The sequence below is a fragment of the Microcaecilia unicolor genome, chromosome 3 (genome assembly GCF_901765095.1).
Source record: "Microcaecilia unicolor chromosome 3, aMicUni1.1, whole genome shotgun sequence".
Taxonomy (NCBI): Eukaryota; Metazoa; Chordata; class Amphibia; order Gymnophiona; family Siphonopidae; genus Microcaecilia; species Microcaecilia unicolor.
The window spans coordinates 280781160-280799753 of NC_044033.1; the positions used below are offsets into that span (position 1 = coordinate 280781160).

The 18594-nt window shown below is 45.0% G+C and overlaps 1 protein-coding gene across 1 annotated transcript in view; it reads left to right on the forward strand.

The window, feature by feature from the left end:
* The window catches only part of TARBP1 (TAR (HIV-1) RNA binding protein 1), a 919966-nt gene that overhangs the window by 578788 nt on the left and 322584 nt on the right, over positions 1-18594 (forward strand). The window contains exons 19-21 of the mRNA XM_030198123.1: positions 3546-3617; positions 16642-16762; positions 17937-18047. Of these exons, the coding sequence (XP_030053983.1) occupies positions 3546-3617; positions 16642-16762; positions 17937-18047 (304 nt within the window). The remainder of the gene's footprint in view (positions 1-3545; positions 3618-16641; positions 16763-17936; positions 18048-18594) is intronic.

Sequence of the window (18594 nt, forward strand, 5' to 3'; positions counted from 1 at the left end):
TTGAATATCTCCATTTGGCCTCCTCATCAGAAGTTTCTTCGGTTTGCTGTGCTAGGCCGTCCTTTTTAGTTTCACGCGCTACCCTTTGGCCTGGCTACGGCTCCTTGAACCTTTTCCAAGGTTATAGTAGTCAAGGCAGCTTTTCTTTGAAAAGAGGGGATCAAGGTCCACCCTTATCTGGACGATTGGTTGATCCAGGCAGACTCAGAGCAAGAGAGTCTGTCGGCCACCTCTCGAGTTGTGCAGGTCCTTCAGTCCCTAGGTTGGGTAATCAATCGGCCCAAGAGTCACTTGGTTCCCTCCCAGTCCTTGTAGTATCTGGGAGTAGTTTTCGACACAGCCCAGGGACGTGTCTTCTTACCAAAAGCCAGGAGACTCAAACTTTGTTCTCAGATTCACTGTCTTCTTCGGACTCCCTCCCCTCGGGCTTGGGATTATGTTCAAGTTCTCAGGTCAGTGACATCCACCCTAGAGGTGGTTCCATGGGCAAGGGCTCACATGCAACCCCTTCAGCGTGCCCTGTTACTGCGATGGTCTCCATTCTCTCACAATTACCAATATCGTCTACCTTGGCTTCCTTTAGCGAGGGACAGCGTGACTTGGTGGTTGCGTGCTCCCAATCTGCAGAAGGGAATGCCTTTAGCATCCCTGCAGTGGCTTCAGGTAGTGACAGATGCCAGCCTCTCGGGTTGAGGAGCACATTGTCTCCACCAGGTGGCACAGGGTAGTTGGTCAGTGAAGGAAGAGAAGTGGCCCATCAATAGACTGGAGTTAAAAGCTGTGTCGCTAGCTCTTCAGTCCTTTCAGGATCTTCTGGAGGGTCAGGCAGTTCGAATTCTCTCGGACAACTCGTCGGTGGTAGCTTACATCATCCGACAGGGAGGCACTCAGAGCAGGGCTCTGTTCACGGAGGCCTCCGCCCTGTTGCTTTGGGCGGAGTCTCTCTCTGTCAGCGGCTCACATTGCAGGTCAAGACAGTGTTCAAGTGGGTTTTCTCAGCCATCATCTACTGGATGCAGCAGAATGGGACTTGGTGACGGAAGCATTTCTTTTGAGCTGCCAAAAGTGGTAATGGATCTGATGGCAACCAAATCCAATGCCAAAGTTCCCAAGTTCTTCAGCAGAAGAAAGGAGGTCAACTCTGCAGGTCTAGACACTCTGTTACAGCCCTGGCCGGAAGCACGTCTTCCCGCCGTGGCCTTTTAATCGGGCATCTTCTACGTCTGATCAGATTTCATCGCAGTCTGGTGGTTTTGGTAGCCCCAGATTGGCCACGTCGTCCGTGGTATGCGGACTTAGTTCGTCTTCTGTTGGAGCCTCCGTTTCAGCTGCCAGTTCTTTCCGGACTTCTCCATCAAGGTCCGGTTCAGATGCAGAATCCCTCCCGGTTTGGTCTTACGGCTTGGCTCTTGAGGGGGCAAGATTGAGGAAGAAGGGTTATGCTGACTCAGTCATTGCTACTTTACTTTGACCCCGGAAGAGTTCCACCAAGCTCACGTTTGACGCTTGGAGTGCAGAGCGAGGTTGGTCTGCCCTTACGGCTTCTATTTCTCAGATTTTGGCATTTTTACAGGAAGGTTTGCAGAAGGGTTTGGCTTATAATTCCCTTCGGGTTCAAGTCGCAGCTCTTGCCTGTTTCCGTGGTCGAGTGTCCAGCTCTCCTCTGGTGGCTCACTCTGATGTTAATCGGTTTTTGAAAGGAGCTCTTCACCTTAGGCCTCCGATACGACGTCCGTGTTCTTCCTGGAAGTTGAATCTTGTGCTCAGTGCATTGCAGGGTCCGCCGTTTGAACCCTTGTGTTTGGCCTTGGATAAAGATATCACTCTAAAGACAGTGTTTTTGGTGGCCATTACCTCAGCATGTCGAATTTCTGAACTGCAGGCACTGTCCTGTAGGGAACCTTTTCTGCAATGTTCAGATTCTGGTGTTTGAGGACTGTTCCGTTGTTTTTGCCTAAAGTCGTGTTGGCCTTTCATTTGAATCAGCCATTTTTTCTGCCTGCCTGCCTTCCAGAGGTCAGACTTTCCGCAGAACTTTTCTCTTCTAAGAATATTGGATGTTCGTCGTGTCCTCCGTTATCTGCAGGTGACGAATGACTTTTGGTGTTCGGATCATCTTTTTGTCAGGCCCTAGATGGGGTTTTCCTGCTTAAAGAAGCCATTCTTTCGGCTTACCTTCTGAACGTTCAGATTCCTACGGACGGCTTGCGCTCAGGCTACTTCTTGGGCTGAAACGGGGGTCCTTTCTCTGGATGACATTTGTTGGGTGCTACTTGGGCTTCTCGCCATTCTTTTGTTATGCACTACAGATTTGACGTGGCAGCGTGGGAGGATGCACTTTTTGGGGCGACGGTGCTTGGGGGCGGCAGCTTCCCACCCTAATTAGGGGATTGCTTTGTTACATCCCACCAGTTCCTGGATTCATCTGCTGCTGAGGCTAAGGAAGGTAAAATTAGGTCTTACCTGATAATTTTCTTTCCTTTAGTCGTAGCAGATGACTCCAGGATCCCTACCCTGTTTTGTTTGAGCCGCACATTTTTTTCTTCAGATGGGAGATCTGGTTTCTGAGATTAAGATATCATAAAGGAGAAGAAAGAAAAAGAGTTACTGGTATTATTGTTATTTTTCTGACAAGTTCAAGTTATGTGTTTGGCTGTTGCCGCATAGTTGTGAGGAGTGTTCTTGTTACAATATTTTATACTTATCCTCTGCTTTGGGGATGCAACCTGCTGGAGATAGAGATATATTGAGGTGATAGGGAACTGGGTGTCCAGGGTCACTGCTGTCTCTTCAGTGTTCTCTATCTCCACCTGCTGGTAGGCGGATACAACCCACGGGTTCCTGGATTCATCTCCTGCGACTAAAGGAAAGAAAATTATCAGGTAAGACCTAATTTTACCTTATCAGTGGTAATCGGAATGTTAAAATAATGCTAAATTTTAGTGCAGTTTTCCTGCTGCATTAGAATTAATTCTATATACAGATTTTTAGTATCTGTTAATATATGAAGTATTAAAATTAGCTCATTACTTCCTGTTCAGCTTGTATATTTTGAGCTCAAAAACCCTTCCTGTTTGGGAAATAATTTTATTGCAGAAAACATCAATAAAAGGGAAGTAATTATCTGCAGTAAGTCTAGCACAGCTTAGAACATCAGCTTGATAGAAGGCAACATTTTAATTATCTGCATTGCAGTAGAGTCAGCATGTGTATTTCAAATGTGGCATTGCACCAGTTTTAAAACGAGTTTGCACATATTTTCACTTTGAACATTTCTTAAGGAAAAGTACTTCCAGAAATTAGTTTTTTCTACAGGTATATTTCAGACTGAAACAATGCATATAGTTTAGAAAATGCAAAACAACACATATTGTAGCAATTCTTGCCCTAACTCTACCCTGGGGAAAACCACCACTGAATATGAGTGAAAGAACATATGTTACTGTAGAAGAGTGTGCATACTTTATTACCTGCAACAGCCCTTTTCAGATTCTCTCTATATCTATGCAACTCTTTGATAACTAGAATCTTTTTCATATTCAAAGGCTAATTCAAGATGTGTGTGCCTTTATTGAAAATCTTGGAGATGACTGTGCTGCTAATATTGCAACAAAAAGGTAAGAAAATATGTGCATAACCATAGATAGTACCAAAAAACAATTGCAGCAATCTTTCAGGAGGTTCTTGTTAACCCAATATATAAACTACCTCCCATATACTTCAAATATACCATAGACCTCAGCGGTACCACTTACTGAACATAGACTTTTAAAACAGTAAGTATTATGCACCCACCTCCTCATCGGTCTTAGATAAAAGAATTTTGTACCTTTTTTGTTCAGTTTTTTCAAACTTTCTTTTTTCACACTTTAACACTTCAACCGTAATAAAGTTGATTACTTAATCCAACATAGACTGTGCTTCGCCCTGGAGCTGTTTCAAGGAGCACCCCCTGATTAAATGGTGCCAGCAATTCTCAGCCCTTTGAAGCAATAAGTGGCCCTGCTGAGGTCTTTGGTATATTTGAAGTATATGGGAGGTAGTTTATGTATTGAATAAACATAAATAGCCATTCTTAAATTTATTTTGAAGAATGAAAGGAAATATTTTTGCTTTTATGTGTTAATTTTCTCTCTTTGATTCCAACCAAACCAGTCCACAATGCCTGGGTTGTGCCCGTCAGCCATCAGATGGAAACTGAGATCTAAGAAGATTAAAATGACTTATCAGAAGAAAATTATAGGATAATTATATATGCATTGATTATGCCCTTGTTTTGATTATTGCACTTTTCTGTTGTTAGGTTTGCCTGCTAATAGGTTAAAAGTATTACAATTGGCACAGAATTCTATGGCTAGAATTTTGACCAATAATTAAATTTTGAACATATTATTTCAGTTTTAGAAAAACTACATTGGTTACCAGTAAAATGGCTTCCTCCACGACCCTTCAGACCGGTCAAGACGCGTGGGTTATGTCCTCCTACCAGCAGAGGGAGACTGAGAAACACTGAGCTTTTGAATACTGTATATATAACCTGTGCAGTACATCCACTAGCCAGTATTTTCTCAGTCTCAGCAGAGGTAGAAGGACAGCCTGTGCAGTCTTCAATAGTCTGGTGAGGTAGTTTGGATACTAGGTCACGGGGACTGGTGGGTTTCTTGACCATTTTCTGTTTCTGGCATACCCTGTACGTGTGTTTGGAAAAAAAAAAAAAAAAAGCAGAATAATAAGTGCTTCGGGGCCCTGGGTCCGGTGGGGCCCAGTGTTTTCCCCCTGGGGTGTCACACCTATTTTGGGTCCCTCCCCCTGTGCTGCTCTCTGTTTGAGAATTTGGCAGCGTTGTGCCTCGGCTGCTTTCCTGGTACTGTAGCCTTTAGTGCCTCACAATTCTCAGCTGCCAATTTGATGTTCCTGTCTCTTTAAGGGCAACAGTGAATTTTCTCCTGCTCCGAACGAACAGAGTTTCAGTTCGTTGTTAGAGCGTGAGAGCAGCGCGAGTGTGTTGTGTGAGTGAAAGCATTTTGGGTCCGGCTCACGCGGCATTGGTTTTTTATTTTGCCCTCGTGTTTGGATGGTGGGTAAACTGCTCCGGTGTCGCGCGCGCCGCGGTGTGGAATCCCCGGGAGCGCAGTGCCGTCTTTGTGGCGAACCGAAGCAGGTGCCGGTGGCAGCGGCTCCCCCCGAGTTAACTGCGGAGGTCCCGGCAGTTTCGGGAGTTGCTGGGGCAGTGGGGACGCCGCTCGGGGCATCGTCGGCGGTTCCGGTTTTGGCGGGAACGGCCGCCATTTTGTCAGCGGCGCGCACTGCGGAATCAGCTGTTTTTGGGCCCGCTTCCCCCATTTTGGTCGCAAAAGGCCCGTCTGAGGCTCCTGGAGGGGTTGGTTTCCCCCCTGAGTTTGTGTGGACTCTCTATCAGGCATGGAGGACGGGACCCCCCCAATTGGAGGAGGGGGCTAGTACCTCATTGGCAAAAAGACCACGGGTGGATTGGTCAGAGGACGGGGAGTTTTTTTCTCCGGGTGGTTCTGACAGAGCGCTTAGTGAATTGGGGGACCCAGAGGGGTTTGAAGGCTCGCAGGATGCGGAGTGTCTAATTCCTGGTGAGGATCCCTCGGTGGTTCGTATTTTTCACAGGGATGAGCTGGCTGAGCTTATAGATCAGGTGTCGGCCACCCTTAAGTTTGATCAGCCAGAGGTAGCCTTGGGGGAGGCTAGACAGGTGGATCCCTTAGTTAAAGGTATCCAGAGGAAAGCCCGGTCCTTCCCTATGAACAAGGATCTCCGGGATATGGTTTTTCAGGAGTGGAATGTTCCGGATGCGCCATGTAAGGTAGCGAAAGCCATGGTGAGGCTTTATCCTCTTCCGCAGGAAGATAGGGATTCCTTTAAGGCTCCCACTGTGGATGCCGTGGTGACAGCAGTTACTAAAGCCACGGCGATCCCGGTAGACGGAGGTACCGCTCTCCGTGACCCCCAGGATAGGAGGCTGGAATCATTTCTCAACGTAGTTTTGATCTGTCAGCTCTCGCCTTGCAGGCCTCGGTGTGTGGGGGCCTGGTAGCTCGGGCGTGTTTTCGCTGGGCCGAGAAGCTTCTGGATGATTCGGTGGATGTTGGCTCCTCAGGGGTCCAGGAGTTAGCCAAGCTGGAGATGGGATCGTCCTTTTTGTCGGACTCTCTTTATGATTTATTGCGGGCTTCGGCAAAGAATATAGCTATGGTAGTGGGAGCGCGTAGGGCCCTTTGGTTACGCGGTTGGGTCGCGGACGCGGCCTCTAAGGCTAAGCTGTGTTCTCTTCCCTTCAAGGGGTCCATGCTTTTTGGTGAGGAATTGGATAAGTTGGTGAAAGGTCTCAGTGATGCCAAGGCCCCTCGGCTTCCGGATTTTCGTCCCAAGGCGGCTTCCAGGGGCACTTCCTCCCGAGGTCGGTTTAAGGAGGCTCGTCGGTATAGGCCAGGGAGGTCTAGTGGGGCTCCTAGAGGTCGGTTCTTCCAGCGCACCCAGTCCTTTCGTGGGAGTCGTCGCGGAGGGCGTGACTTTTCCACGGGAGGTCAGGTCTTGAGGCGTAATGCACAATGAAGGTGTGTGGGCTCAGGCTCTGGTTCGGGTAGGGGCTCGTCTGAGTCTTTTTTTTTACCAGAACTGGGCCCAAATCACTTCAGATCAGTGGGTTCTCGAGGTGGTGCGAGACGGCTATGCCCTGGAGTTCGACAGTTCGCCTCCCGAAAGGTTCTTAGAGTCCCCTTGTCATTCGAGGATCAAGCGGGCAGCTGTGCGGGACACGTTGGCTCGTTTGATCAGGCTGGGGGCGGTGGTACCGGTTCCCCTCGCTCAGCGCGGCACAGGCTGCTATTTGATCAATTTTGTGGTCCCAAAGAAGGAGGATGCCTTTCGGCCTTTCTTAGATCTAAAGAGGGTCAATGCAGCTCTCAAGGTTCCCTCGTTTCGCATGGAAACGTTGCGGTCGGTCATTGTCGCGGTTCAGGACGGAGAGTTTCTAACGTCTTTGGATTTGACGGAAGCTTATCTCCACATTCCTATTCGTGTTGCTCATCAGCGATTTCTTCGCTTTTCGGTATTAGGGAACCACTTTCAGTTCTGTGCTCTACCTTTCGGACTAGCAACGGCTCCCCGAACGTTTTCCAAAGTTATGGTAGTAGTGGCGGCGGCTTTGCGGAGGCAGGGTGTTCTGGTGCACCCGTACCTGGACGATTGGCTGATTCAGGCCAAGTCCAGGTCGGAGAGCGAGTTGGCTACTGCTCGAGTGGTTCAGTTTCTTCAGTCTCTGGGCTGGGTAGTGAACTTCGGCAAGAGTCATCTGGTGCCGTCGCAGTCGCTGGAATATCTGGGGGTGCTTTTCGATACCAAGAAGGGTCGAGTATTCTTGCCGGGTCCCCGGATTCGCAAGTTGCAGGGTCAGATTCGTCGGTTTCTGGCGGACTCAGCACCGACGGCCCGGGAGTATCTGCAAGTCCTGGGGTTGATGGCGGCCACCATAGAGGTAGTTCCGTGGGCCCGGGCACACATGCGGCAGTTGCAGTCAGCTCTTCTCAGTCGTTGGTCACCACTGAGTCAGGAGTTGGACATTCGGCTTCAGCTGGCGGTAATCCCACGCCTCAGTCTCCGGTGGTGGCTAGACGCAGACAATCTGGAAAAGGGAATGCCGTTGGAGGCCCCGCAGTGGGTGGTCCTCGTCACAGATGCCAGTCTACAAGGCTGAGGAGCTCATTGTCTCGGGCAAGTGGCTCAAGGTCGGTGGACTCAGTTAGAGGCTCAGTGGTCCATCAATCGTTTGGAAACTCGGGCCATTCGGTTCGCGCTGCAGGCTTTTCAGAGTCTCCTGTGCCGGAAAGCAGTTAGGGTGTTCTGCGACAACGCCACCACCGTGGCTTATGTCAACCGTCAGGGGGGCACAAAGAGTCAGGCGGTCGCGGAGGAGGCGGCGCTGTTGTGCCAATGGGCGGAGAGTCACCTGCTAGCGCTCTCCGCGGCACATGTGGCCGGAGTGGACAATGTGGACGCAGATTACCTGAGCAGGCATACTCTAGACCCCGGAGAGTGGTCTCTGCATCGGTCGGTGTTCGAGCGCATTGTGTCGGTCTGGGGTCTTCCCGAGGTGGACCTGATGGCAACGGCCCACAATGCTCAAGTGCCGAGGTTTTTCAGTCGTTGGAGGGACCCTCGAGCAGAAGGGATCGACGCTCTGCTGGTGCCCTGGCCTAAGGAGTTGCTGTATGTTTTTCCTCCATGGCCGTTAGTCGGACGTGTAGTTCAACGCATAGCTCGGCACCCCGGACGGGTGATTTTGATAGCCCCGAATTGGCCGCGTCGGCCATGGTTCGGAGACCTGATACGGCTGGCGGTAGCAGACCCTCTTCCGTTGTCAGATTCAGTGGTGTTGTGTCAGGGACCAATAGTTATGCCAGATCCGGATCGGTTCTCGCTTACGGCCTGGCTGTTGAGAGGCACAGGTTAAAGAAGAAGGGTTTTTCGTCCAGAGTTATCGCCACAATGTTGAGCTCTCGTAGGCAATCTACTTCGTTGGCTTACATCCGGGTTTGGAGAGTTTTTGAGCATTGTTGCGCAGGTAGACAGGTTCTTCCTTTTTGTGCGTCTGTGACGGAAGTATTGGAGTTCTTACAGGATGGTATGGACAGGGGTCTGGCCTTGTCCTCTTTAAAAGTACAAGTGGCAGCTTTGTCCTGTTTTCGGGGGAAGGTTCAGGGGAAGTCTTTAGCTTCTAGTCCTGATGTGGTTCGTTTTTTTGAAGGGTGTTAAGTTGCTGCGACCGCCTCGGCGGCGGATGGTGCCTCCGTGGGATTTGAATCTCGTTCTGGATGCTTTGGTTAGGCCGCCGTTTGAGCCCTTGGTTGCTGTTTCGGACAAGGATCTTTCCTTAAAGACGGTTTTCTTGGTGGCCATTACTTCGGCTCGGAGGGTGTCGGAGCTTCATGCTTTGTCTTGTAGAGAACCCTTTTTGATTTTTTCCAAGGAAAAGGTTTCGTTGCGGCCAGTACCGTCCTTTTTGCCCAAGGTGGTCTCAGAGTTTCATGTTAATCAAGTCATTTCCTTGCCAGTTTTGGGTAATTTGGCGGGGGATACGGAGCAGCGTCGTCTGGCAAAGCTAGATGTGCGGAGAGTCTTGCGCTGTTATATTTCCAGAACTCGGGAGTATAGAGTTTCTGATCGTTTGTTCGTTCTGCATGGTGGTGCAAAAAAGGGCGCGGCAGCTTCCAAGGCAACGATAGCAAGGTGGTTAAAGGAGGCGATTGTTTCGGCTTATTTGCTAAAAGGTCGCTTGGCTCCTAAGGAGTTTTCGGCCCATTCTACCAGGGGAATGGCAGCCTCTTGGGCGGAATGTAGCATGATTCCTCCGTTAGATATTTGTCGAGCAGCGGTTTGGTCTTCTTTGCATTCCTTTGTTAAGCATTATAGGATTGATGTGCATGCCAAGGAAGAGGCAGGCTTTGGGGCTGCAGTGTTGACCTCTGGCCTTCGTGGATCCCGCCCGTAGGATATTTACTGCTTTGGTACGTCCCACGCGTCTTGACCGGTCTGGAGGGTCGTGGAGGAAGGTGAAATTAGGTCTTACCTGCTAATTTTCTTTCCTCTAGACCCTCCAGACCGGTCAAGGCCCGCCCTGTCTGTCTGTATTTTAGGCCAGGAGGTATGTTTGGTCTGTTGTTCTTTCTTGGCAGCTGTTAATTGTTGTGTCTATGGATTCAGACTCTGGTTTACCAGTTTTTGGTTGGTTTGAGTCTGGACAGGTGTGACAGTGTTTGGTAGTCCACCTGTGGAAGCACACACGAAAAAGGGACACAGTAAGAGAAATAAAGAAAGTGTCCAGTTGGCAGTGACCACGTACAGGGTTGCTCATTATAGTTAGTGTTATGGTTTCTCTGCTTTGTTAGTGTTATACTGACTAGTGGATGTACTGCACAGGTTATATATACAGTATTCAAAAGCTCAGTGTTTCTCAGTCTCCCTCTGCTGGTAGGAGGACATAACCCACGCGTCTTGACCGGTCTGGAGGGTCTAGAGGAAAGAAAATTAGCAGGTAAGACCTAATTTCACCATATACAGTTAAGATTTTGACACTCATTTACAAATCTTTAAATAATGATTTTCCTGTTGCATTGATGTCCTCCTTGAGAATCCATTGTCCTCAATGCTTATTGTGTTTGGCAAACAAACCTTTTGTTGACATTTGTTCTTTTAGGCATATTCACCTAGATGATTATAGGGTCAAGATGTTGAGAGGCTGAAATATGGAATGTGTTCCTAAGAGCTTGCAAATCTTGGTCATTCCCAGCCCTTGTTTTTGCATCCTGTGCGATCGTTTGTCTTTTCTTTTCAAGGACTACAGCACCAAAAGGACTAAGTGGCCACACTGTAAATAATGGGGGAAACTGTGCATGATTCTGCCCAGAATGTCACCATAGCCTCTAGTTGAATGAACATGAAAACTTGTAAGAGTATATGCTAACATTACTGCCTCCTTCAACTAGCATACATAAAGGGGTATAATCGAACGGGGCCGGCCATCTATATGGGCGGCCCCGTAAAGTGGCGTCCCAACCGTATTATCGAAACAAGATGGCTGGCCATCTTTTGTTTTGATAATACGGTCGGAGCCGGCCAAATCTCAGCATTTGGGCTGGCTTTAGAAATGGCTGGCATTGGTTTCTGGCGATAACGGAAACTAATGCCGGCGATCTCAAACCTGGCCAAATCCAAGGCATTTGGTCATGGGAGGAGCCGGCATTTGTAGTGCACTGGTCCCCCTGACATGCCAGGACACCAACTGGGCACCCTTACCTTGGGTGCTGAGCCCCCCAAATCCCACTCCCTACATCTCTACACCACTACCATAGACCTTAGGGATGAAGGGGGGCACCTACATGTCGATACAGTGGGTTTGGGGGTGGGGGGTTGGAGGGCTCCCATTTACCACCACAAGTGTAACAGGTAGGGGGGGGTGGGCCTGGGTCCACCTGCCTGAAGTGCACTGCACCCACAAAAAACCTGCATACTGCTGTCAGGGAGCTGGGTATGACATTTGAGACTGGCAAAAAAGGTTTTTTTTTTTTTTGGGTGGGAGGGGGTTGGTGACCACTGGGGGAGTAAGGGGAGGTGATCCCTGATTCCCTCCGGTGGTCATCTGGTCAATTGGGGCACTTTTGTGAGGCTTGGTGCTAGAAATAAATGGGCCAAATGAAGCTGGCCAAATGCTCGTCAGAGCTGGCCTTCTTTTTTCCATTATCGGCTGAAGCTGGCCATCTCGTAACCACGCCTCCATCCCGCCTTCCGTACCCTGCCAACACACCCCCTTTAACTTTGGCCGGCTCTGCGATGGAAAGCAGTTGGAGCCGGCCAAAATGGCTTTCTACTACTCATCCTTCTCAGGGATGTCCAACCTCAGCCCTTGCCAGGTCAGGTATTCAGGATTTCCATACAATGGAGGCAGTGCATGCAAATAGAACTCATGTATATTTATTGGGGCAATCCTGAAAACTCAACTTGATTGTGGCCCTTGAGGACCGAGTTTGGACAACCCTTGCTCTAGCAGGTAAAATGTGAAGGCTGCTTTGTTGAGTTATTTCCCCAGGTGAAATCTCTGAAAATACTTCCCAGGTCCCATTGCTTGCCAAACAAGATCTCTTTGCTTGAGATCTCTCAGGCTTCTAACACTGACTGTCAATCCAGAACCCCAAATACTGTAACAGAAGTTTGTGATTGACGAAGTATAAAAAGCCCTATGTAGAAGCAGGATGAATTTAGAGGAAAAGCCCCCAAAATGAGACTGTGAAGGAAAACTGTTTCCTTCCCCTTGCAAAAGGTCTTGAGTAGGCTGAAGCTGGAAAGCAGAAGGGCCTTGAGAAACTATAGCAAGAACAGCAGTGGGTAGAGAAGGTTCTGTAACCTCAGAAGAGAAGATGGCAGGCTCTTCTGCACTTTTCTCCTCTGTCCCAGCTCTGACTCTGAGTGGCAGATGACAATGCTACTAAACGCTTCAAGGAGCTTCCCTCTGTATAAGATTTCTCTCCGATGCTAGACTAACCTGCGAAGATAATTAGGAAGGCTCTCTATGACAGGAATTACAGTGACAGAAGTTCTGCAATGGCAACTGGCACAGTGTGGACAGCATTTAGGTTTTCCTGACGGAGCCTCGTTAATGTGCTGGGCTATCAAAAACACAGCCACAGAGGCCCAAACACGGAAGAGCAGAATCAGAAGAAAACTGCTGGTGCTTAAACGCTGCCATGAGAAGCTGTCTTGTCACCACAAAAGTGTCATTCAGGCCTGAGAAGAACAGGAGCCCTGAAACAGCTAGAATAGAACTGCTGCACTGCTCTCACTGCCCAGAAACGTTCTGCTTCTGACACAGTTAAAATAATAAAGGCTCAAGCTTGAAAAGGGGAAAAGAATACCTCAGGTACAGCTAAAAATCCATACCACTCTTGACTGTGGTAAAGAAAATCAAAACACAACACCTGCTGACAGTTAACAAGTGCACCAATAATGGCCATTCACTTCACCTAAGGAAAGTGAGGTACCTGCAGTTACAGACATGCTTCTTGACATCAGCTCCTCAGACTTTTTAATTCTATAAATGGCACCGCTTAGGCTAAAGTTAGGCACCATTTATAGAATAGCGTTTAGCGCCAGGAAGCACAACTATGTTTATACCAACGAAACCTTGGTGGAAATCCCCGTGCCTAAATTAGGCAACGATGCCCTTTATAACAACGTGCGTAAATTAAAGGAATGCCCACGATCCATCCATGACCCTCCAATAGCCGTGCTCCCTTTTTTGGACCCATACGTCAATTTTAATTAAATCCAATTAGCAAAAATAAATTCTTAAAATCTCAATTTGTGCAGATTGGCTCGTTATTCAATTAAATTGCATGCACAATTTTTAGTGACATACAATTAATGGGATAGTGCTTAAATTGTGGCTTCCTATTATAGAATTACCTCCTATATATTTATAGTGGATTTTACATATAGCTCTATATGTATGAGGCCCCTGGATATGGGGAGGGGAATTATACATTTATCATGGTGCAAAACATACAACTGCTGTTTGGATATTGACCCCCATGGTTTGTAGTTTGCAGGATTTTTAAATTTATGGGCCATCAATTTGCTGATCTTAATTGCCCTCTTCAACATATAGTTGTTGGACCTTAGTCATATTATAATTAATCACATAAGTTTCCAGATCTGAAAGAACTTTTCTCACCACTTTTAATTATTGTTATATTCTTTTTGAGCCTGAAGCTTTCTTATGGTGCATTTCTAGCTGAACAATACTAGAGAAGAGGGTGTCAATTATACTTTTTACCTCTTAATTTTGATTTTTTGTTTTATTTTTAATTTTCAAACATTTACAAGTATCCACTTGTACCTGTAACACTGAATAAACAAAACACTAATGAAAATGCTCCCTAAACAATATCACAAAGCAATATAAGAAGCAAAAACTAGGAGGAACTAATGAAAATAGGGAGTATAAAATGGAAAAATTAAGGAAAGGAAAAGCATTAATCCTTCTTAGACCACTAAAGACCAGTGGCTGGGGTGGGTGGATGAAGAAATCATGTAGGAGAGTCCGCTAGAAGAATATATTAAAGAAGCCACACAACATGAGTCTGATTCACCCCAACTTGCACTTGAACCTTTAATCCTGACGTTTACTTCATATCTAGGAAGGACCATAGTTGTTCTGGACTGAAAAAAACCATATCTAGTTCCCCCATACTTGACTACACATTTACATGGATAAGACTAGAAAAGATGCCCCAATATTTTTTTATTTCTTGACTGATTTTTCTTCTTTCCTGACTGGATTTAGTAACGTCCAGATAAACCCAGATCTTCTGACTATGAAACAATGTCTTAGCATTACAAAAAGTTTCATTACGTAATTAAGATCTTGTTCAAAAACAAAGGATATCACCAAGGTGACTCTTTCTGTAACATTAGTAAGTGACTCCTCCAGCACTGCTGATGTTATTCAGATCCAAACACCCTTCTTTGGGCAATGTTCCCTCTGGCTCATTACTGTCTGAAATTTTAGAGGAATTAGGAACAAAGTAAATCTGATTTCAAGGTGGGATAGCTTCCAAGGGGAAATATAAAACTTCATTCAAATATTTCATGAATAAATCTCCAGGAGGAATGCCAGAAGGCTTGGGAAATTTTAAAAGATGGAGGTTCAATCTCCTATTATAATTTTCCAGTTGCTCTGTCTTCCTATGGAGGAACAATTTATCTTTAGCTGTGGTAGATTTAAAATCCTGATGAACTTTTATATCTTCTTTGAGCTGATGAAACTGAGAAGCACAGTCCTTTTTCACACTGTCCACAACAGAAGTCAATGCAGAGATTTTTAAAGACAACATTTTTACCTCTGCCGTGGTGTTCAGATATTGTAGACATCACCAGATTTGCTCCAAGGTAACCCCTGTGGAGGCCTCCAAGAAAATCTCAGGCCCAGCGTTGGATTCTTCAACCAGCTTCTACCTCAATGCAGCTCCTTCTCTAATGGGGCTCAAAGAGGTGACTTATGCTTCAAGAGCTGCACAGCAGGAGAAGCCACCAGAAATGGTGGGTTGGCATCCAGTGAGGATACTAAGAATTATTAGGAAAGGGATAGTGAATAAGACTGAAAATACTATAATGGCTTTGTATCGCTCCACGGTGCATCCACACCTTGAGTATTGCATTCAGTTCTGGTCGCCGTATCTCAAAAAAAGGTATAGCGGAATTAGAAAAGGTTCAAAGAAGAGCGACCAAAATGATAAAGGGTATGTAACTCCTTTCGTATGAGGAAAGGCTAAAGAGGTAAGGTTTCTTCAGCTTGGAAAAGAGATGGATGAGGGGAGATATGATTGAGGTCTAGAAAATCCTGAGTGGTATAGAACAAGTAGAAGTAAATCAATCTTTTACTCATTCCAAAAGTACAAAGACTAGGGGATACTTGAGGAAGTTACATGGAAATACTTTTAAAACAAATAGGAGGAAATATTTTTTCACTCAACGAATAGTTAAGCTCTGGAACTCTTTGCCGGAGGATATGGTAACAGCAGTTAGTCTGCATTTAAAAAAGGCTTGAACAAATTCCTGGAGGAAAATTCCGTAGTCTGAAATTGAGACAGACATGGGAAGCAACTGCTTGCCATGGGATTTGTAGTATGGAATGTTGCCACGATTTGGGTTTCTGCCAGGTACTTGTGACCTGGCTTGGCCACTGTTTGGAAAACAGTATACTGGGCTAGATGGACCATTGGTCTGGCCCAGTAGGGCTACTCTTATGTTCTTATGATGCGTGCCACAGGCTGCAATCAAGAGTATCTTCGTAAGCCGTGAATTAAAAGTCATGTTTTAAGGGCCTTTTTAAAATGCAAATAATTAAGCTCCACCCAGGGCATTACTTAACCAATAGAGAAGGATCAAAAGGTTGGGCTCTTTACAACCATGGCCTAAATAAATGAAAGCTGACCAAATCTGGGGGTCTTTGACAATTAAATAGGGATAGTTGTTTAAACTTTCAAACATTAATACAAGAGAATGTACCATGAAACTAATAGCTAGCAGATTGAAAATAAACTAGAGAAAGTATTTTCATGTAGTGCATAATTAAGCTACTGAGAGGGGGGAAGTTATTCTCATAGGCTACTGTTAAACATTGGGTTATTTTACCACAGTTAAGGTTATTTTAGTAGAGGGCCCTGTTTATGCAATGAGAACCTGTGGTAAAATAACCAGATTTAACAGTTGCCCACATTGATAACTTCTCCCCAGAATCTGTTGCCAGAGAGAATGGTCAAGGCAATTAATAGTGGGGTTCAAAAGTCCATAAGAAATTATGTTGACTTGGGTTCTATTAAAAAAATTGCCCACATTGATAACTTCTCCCCAGAATCTGTTGCCAGAGAGAATGGTCAAGGCAATTAATAGTGGGGTTCAAAAGTCCATAAGAAATTATGTTGACTTGGGTTCTATTAAAAAAATTGATCTAATTTTGGATCTTGCTGGGTATTTGTGGCCTTAACTGGCTACTATTGATGCTGCCTTGATTGACCTTGGTCTGAAAGCATAGCTTGTGTTCTTATATTCTTATGATTTTGCAAGTGTCCACTTTAAATTTCAGCAGTCATTTTGATGCACAGTTGGTCTCACATTGATAACTTCTCCCCAGAATCTGTTGCCAGAGAGAATGGTCAAGGCAATTAATAGTGGGGTTCAAAAGTCCATAAGAAATTATGTTGACTTGGGTTCTATTAAAAAAATTGATCTAATTTTGGATCTTGCTGGGTATTTGTGGCCTTAACTGGCTACTATTGATGCTGCCTTGATTGACCTTGGTCTGAAAGCATAGCTTGTGTTCTTATATTCTTATGATTTTGCAAGTGTCCACTTTAAATTTCAGCAGTCATTTTGATGCACAGTTGGTCTCACCGTGACTTGTTTTATGTTCTTATGGAATGGTTTTATATTTTTCTGCAACATTCAAAATCAAATTTAATTTTATAAGCAACATATCCTTTGTAAAAGTATTGCAAAGTAATCTAACCATGTTAAGTTTCAGTTTTGTTTATTTTTTCTTATAACATTTTTAAAATATAGCACAAACCGGGATGACCATTATGTGAGAATTTGTGCTATTAAATTCCTTTGCTTATTGGATGGATCAAACATGTCACACAAAATGTTCATCAAAGATCTTCTCACCAAGCTGCTTGACAAAGTAAGGTTCCATTATTTTACATATTTCTGAAATATTTTACTCCACTTGAGACATTGAGATATGTTTATTTTATGCATTTTTCATGCTGGAAAATGTTATCCTGTTTTGAATTAGAATAAAAGGCATAGGTTTCCTTGATCTTCATGGGAAAAATCTATCTGAACTTTTGCTATAGACATTTCTGTAGGTTTTACCAATGTGTTGTATACTGCCTTGGATGAATCTCTTCCTAAAGATGGTTAAATAAATAAATAAATAAATAAACATAACTACACCATTTTTTTTGTTACGAAATGTTTGTAAACTAGTCTTCTAGGACTTCAGCAGTCCCTTTTACCAAGCTGCGTTAAAAAGTGGCATGCGGTGCTTTCCCACGCACTGAGACCACTTTTAGCACATCTGTAAAATGGCCATGTTTTGCATTTCTTTAATTAATGGCCATGCACTAATTTCCCAATTAACATGTGACTATTGACGTTGGAGCCCTTATCGATACACATTTACTAGGTGGTAAGAGCTTCCCCGCTAACCACACGCTAATCGGTTAGCATGCAGCAATGCAGCTGCACTGATTAGTTCTGGTTATGCCTACTCTCTGCCCCCAAACATGCCCCCAGCACCCCAAGGTAGTGGATTTTATCCTGCGGTAAGTGCATGTTAGTGCTTACTGCAGCTTAGTAAGAGGGCCCCAAAGTTTTTAATGAGTGGGAGACTGGACTCCAGAGACAGTGGACTGCAAGGCTAAAGAAAAGAATTGGAAGTGGTTTGGTTTATGAAAGGATGATGGAAAATTCAGTACAATAGAGAAAGATTTAATAGAAAAACACCAGATTCAAAGATAAGCGCAACCTGTTCTACAATAATTCTGTGATATGTTAAATTATATTCTGTGATTCTTTAAATTATACGTGTGTATATCAGTGACTGCCTCAGAAAAATTTTGCCATAAAATATTTTGTACTGGCAGCATCTTTTTTTGTTGATGCCATCATTTATTTAACAGCCTGCAGCGATTCCAGTTTTCTCCAGGACCAATGCAACTACTGCATAAAATATGTTCTACAAAATTCAGCCTATTTGTATAGTCAACCTTTGCTTATTTCAGTTCTAAAATGTAATACTCTCAAATTATATACGTGTTCATAAATGTTTTCTTAATTTTATGTTTTTCCAGGATGAACTAGTGTCCAAATCTAAAATTCGCTACTATGTGAATTCGTTGCAGCATAGAATCAAAAACAGGCTGTGGCAGACGCTATTGGTGCTCTTTCCAAAACTAGATGAGGTACAGTACTGTTTTTCTCTTTTTTTATATATAGAATTATACACAATGAGTGTAATTTTATAATATCCTGCTTATTTTGTATGTTATACACGTTATGCCTAATTTTGCAAGCTCCACCCCAACTCCACCACCTAATTTCTCACTTTACGTTTACACTGAATCATTCTTATGTACCTTGTTTACGTAAATCATATAGATTATAATTATGTTTTCACCTGGGATATTCTCAAACGAAGCAATAAAACTCCTGCAGCAACGTAGAGCATGCGTAGAATATATCAGTTCAGCATATAAATAAAATGCAATTGAAATTCTGGAGTCATATCAGCAAAAGCAGTGCAGACTTGCTGCTTCGAGACATTAAGTGGGCCTTTTACAAAGGCGTGCTAAAAATAGGCGTGCGCTAAACTGTAGAGACGCCTATATATTCTTATGGGTGTCTCTAGCGTTTAGCATGCACTAATAATTAGCGCTTGCTAAAAATGCTACCACACATTTGTAAAAGACCCCCTATGTGAGTAACACAAAACCCTGCATATACACCCTC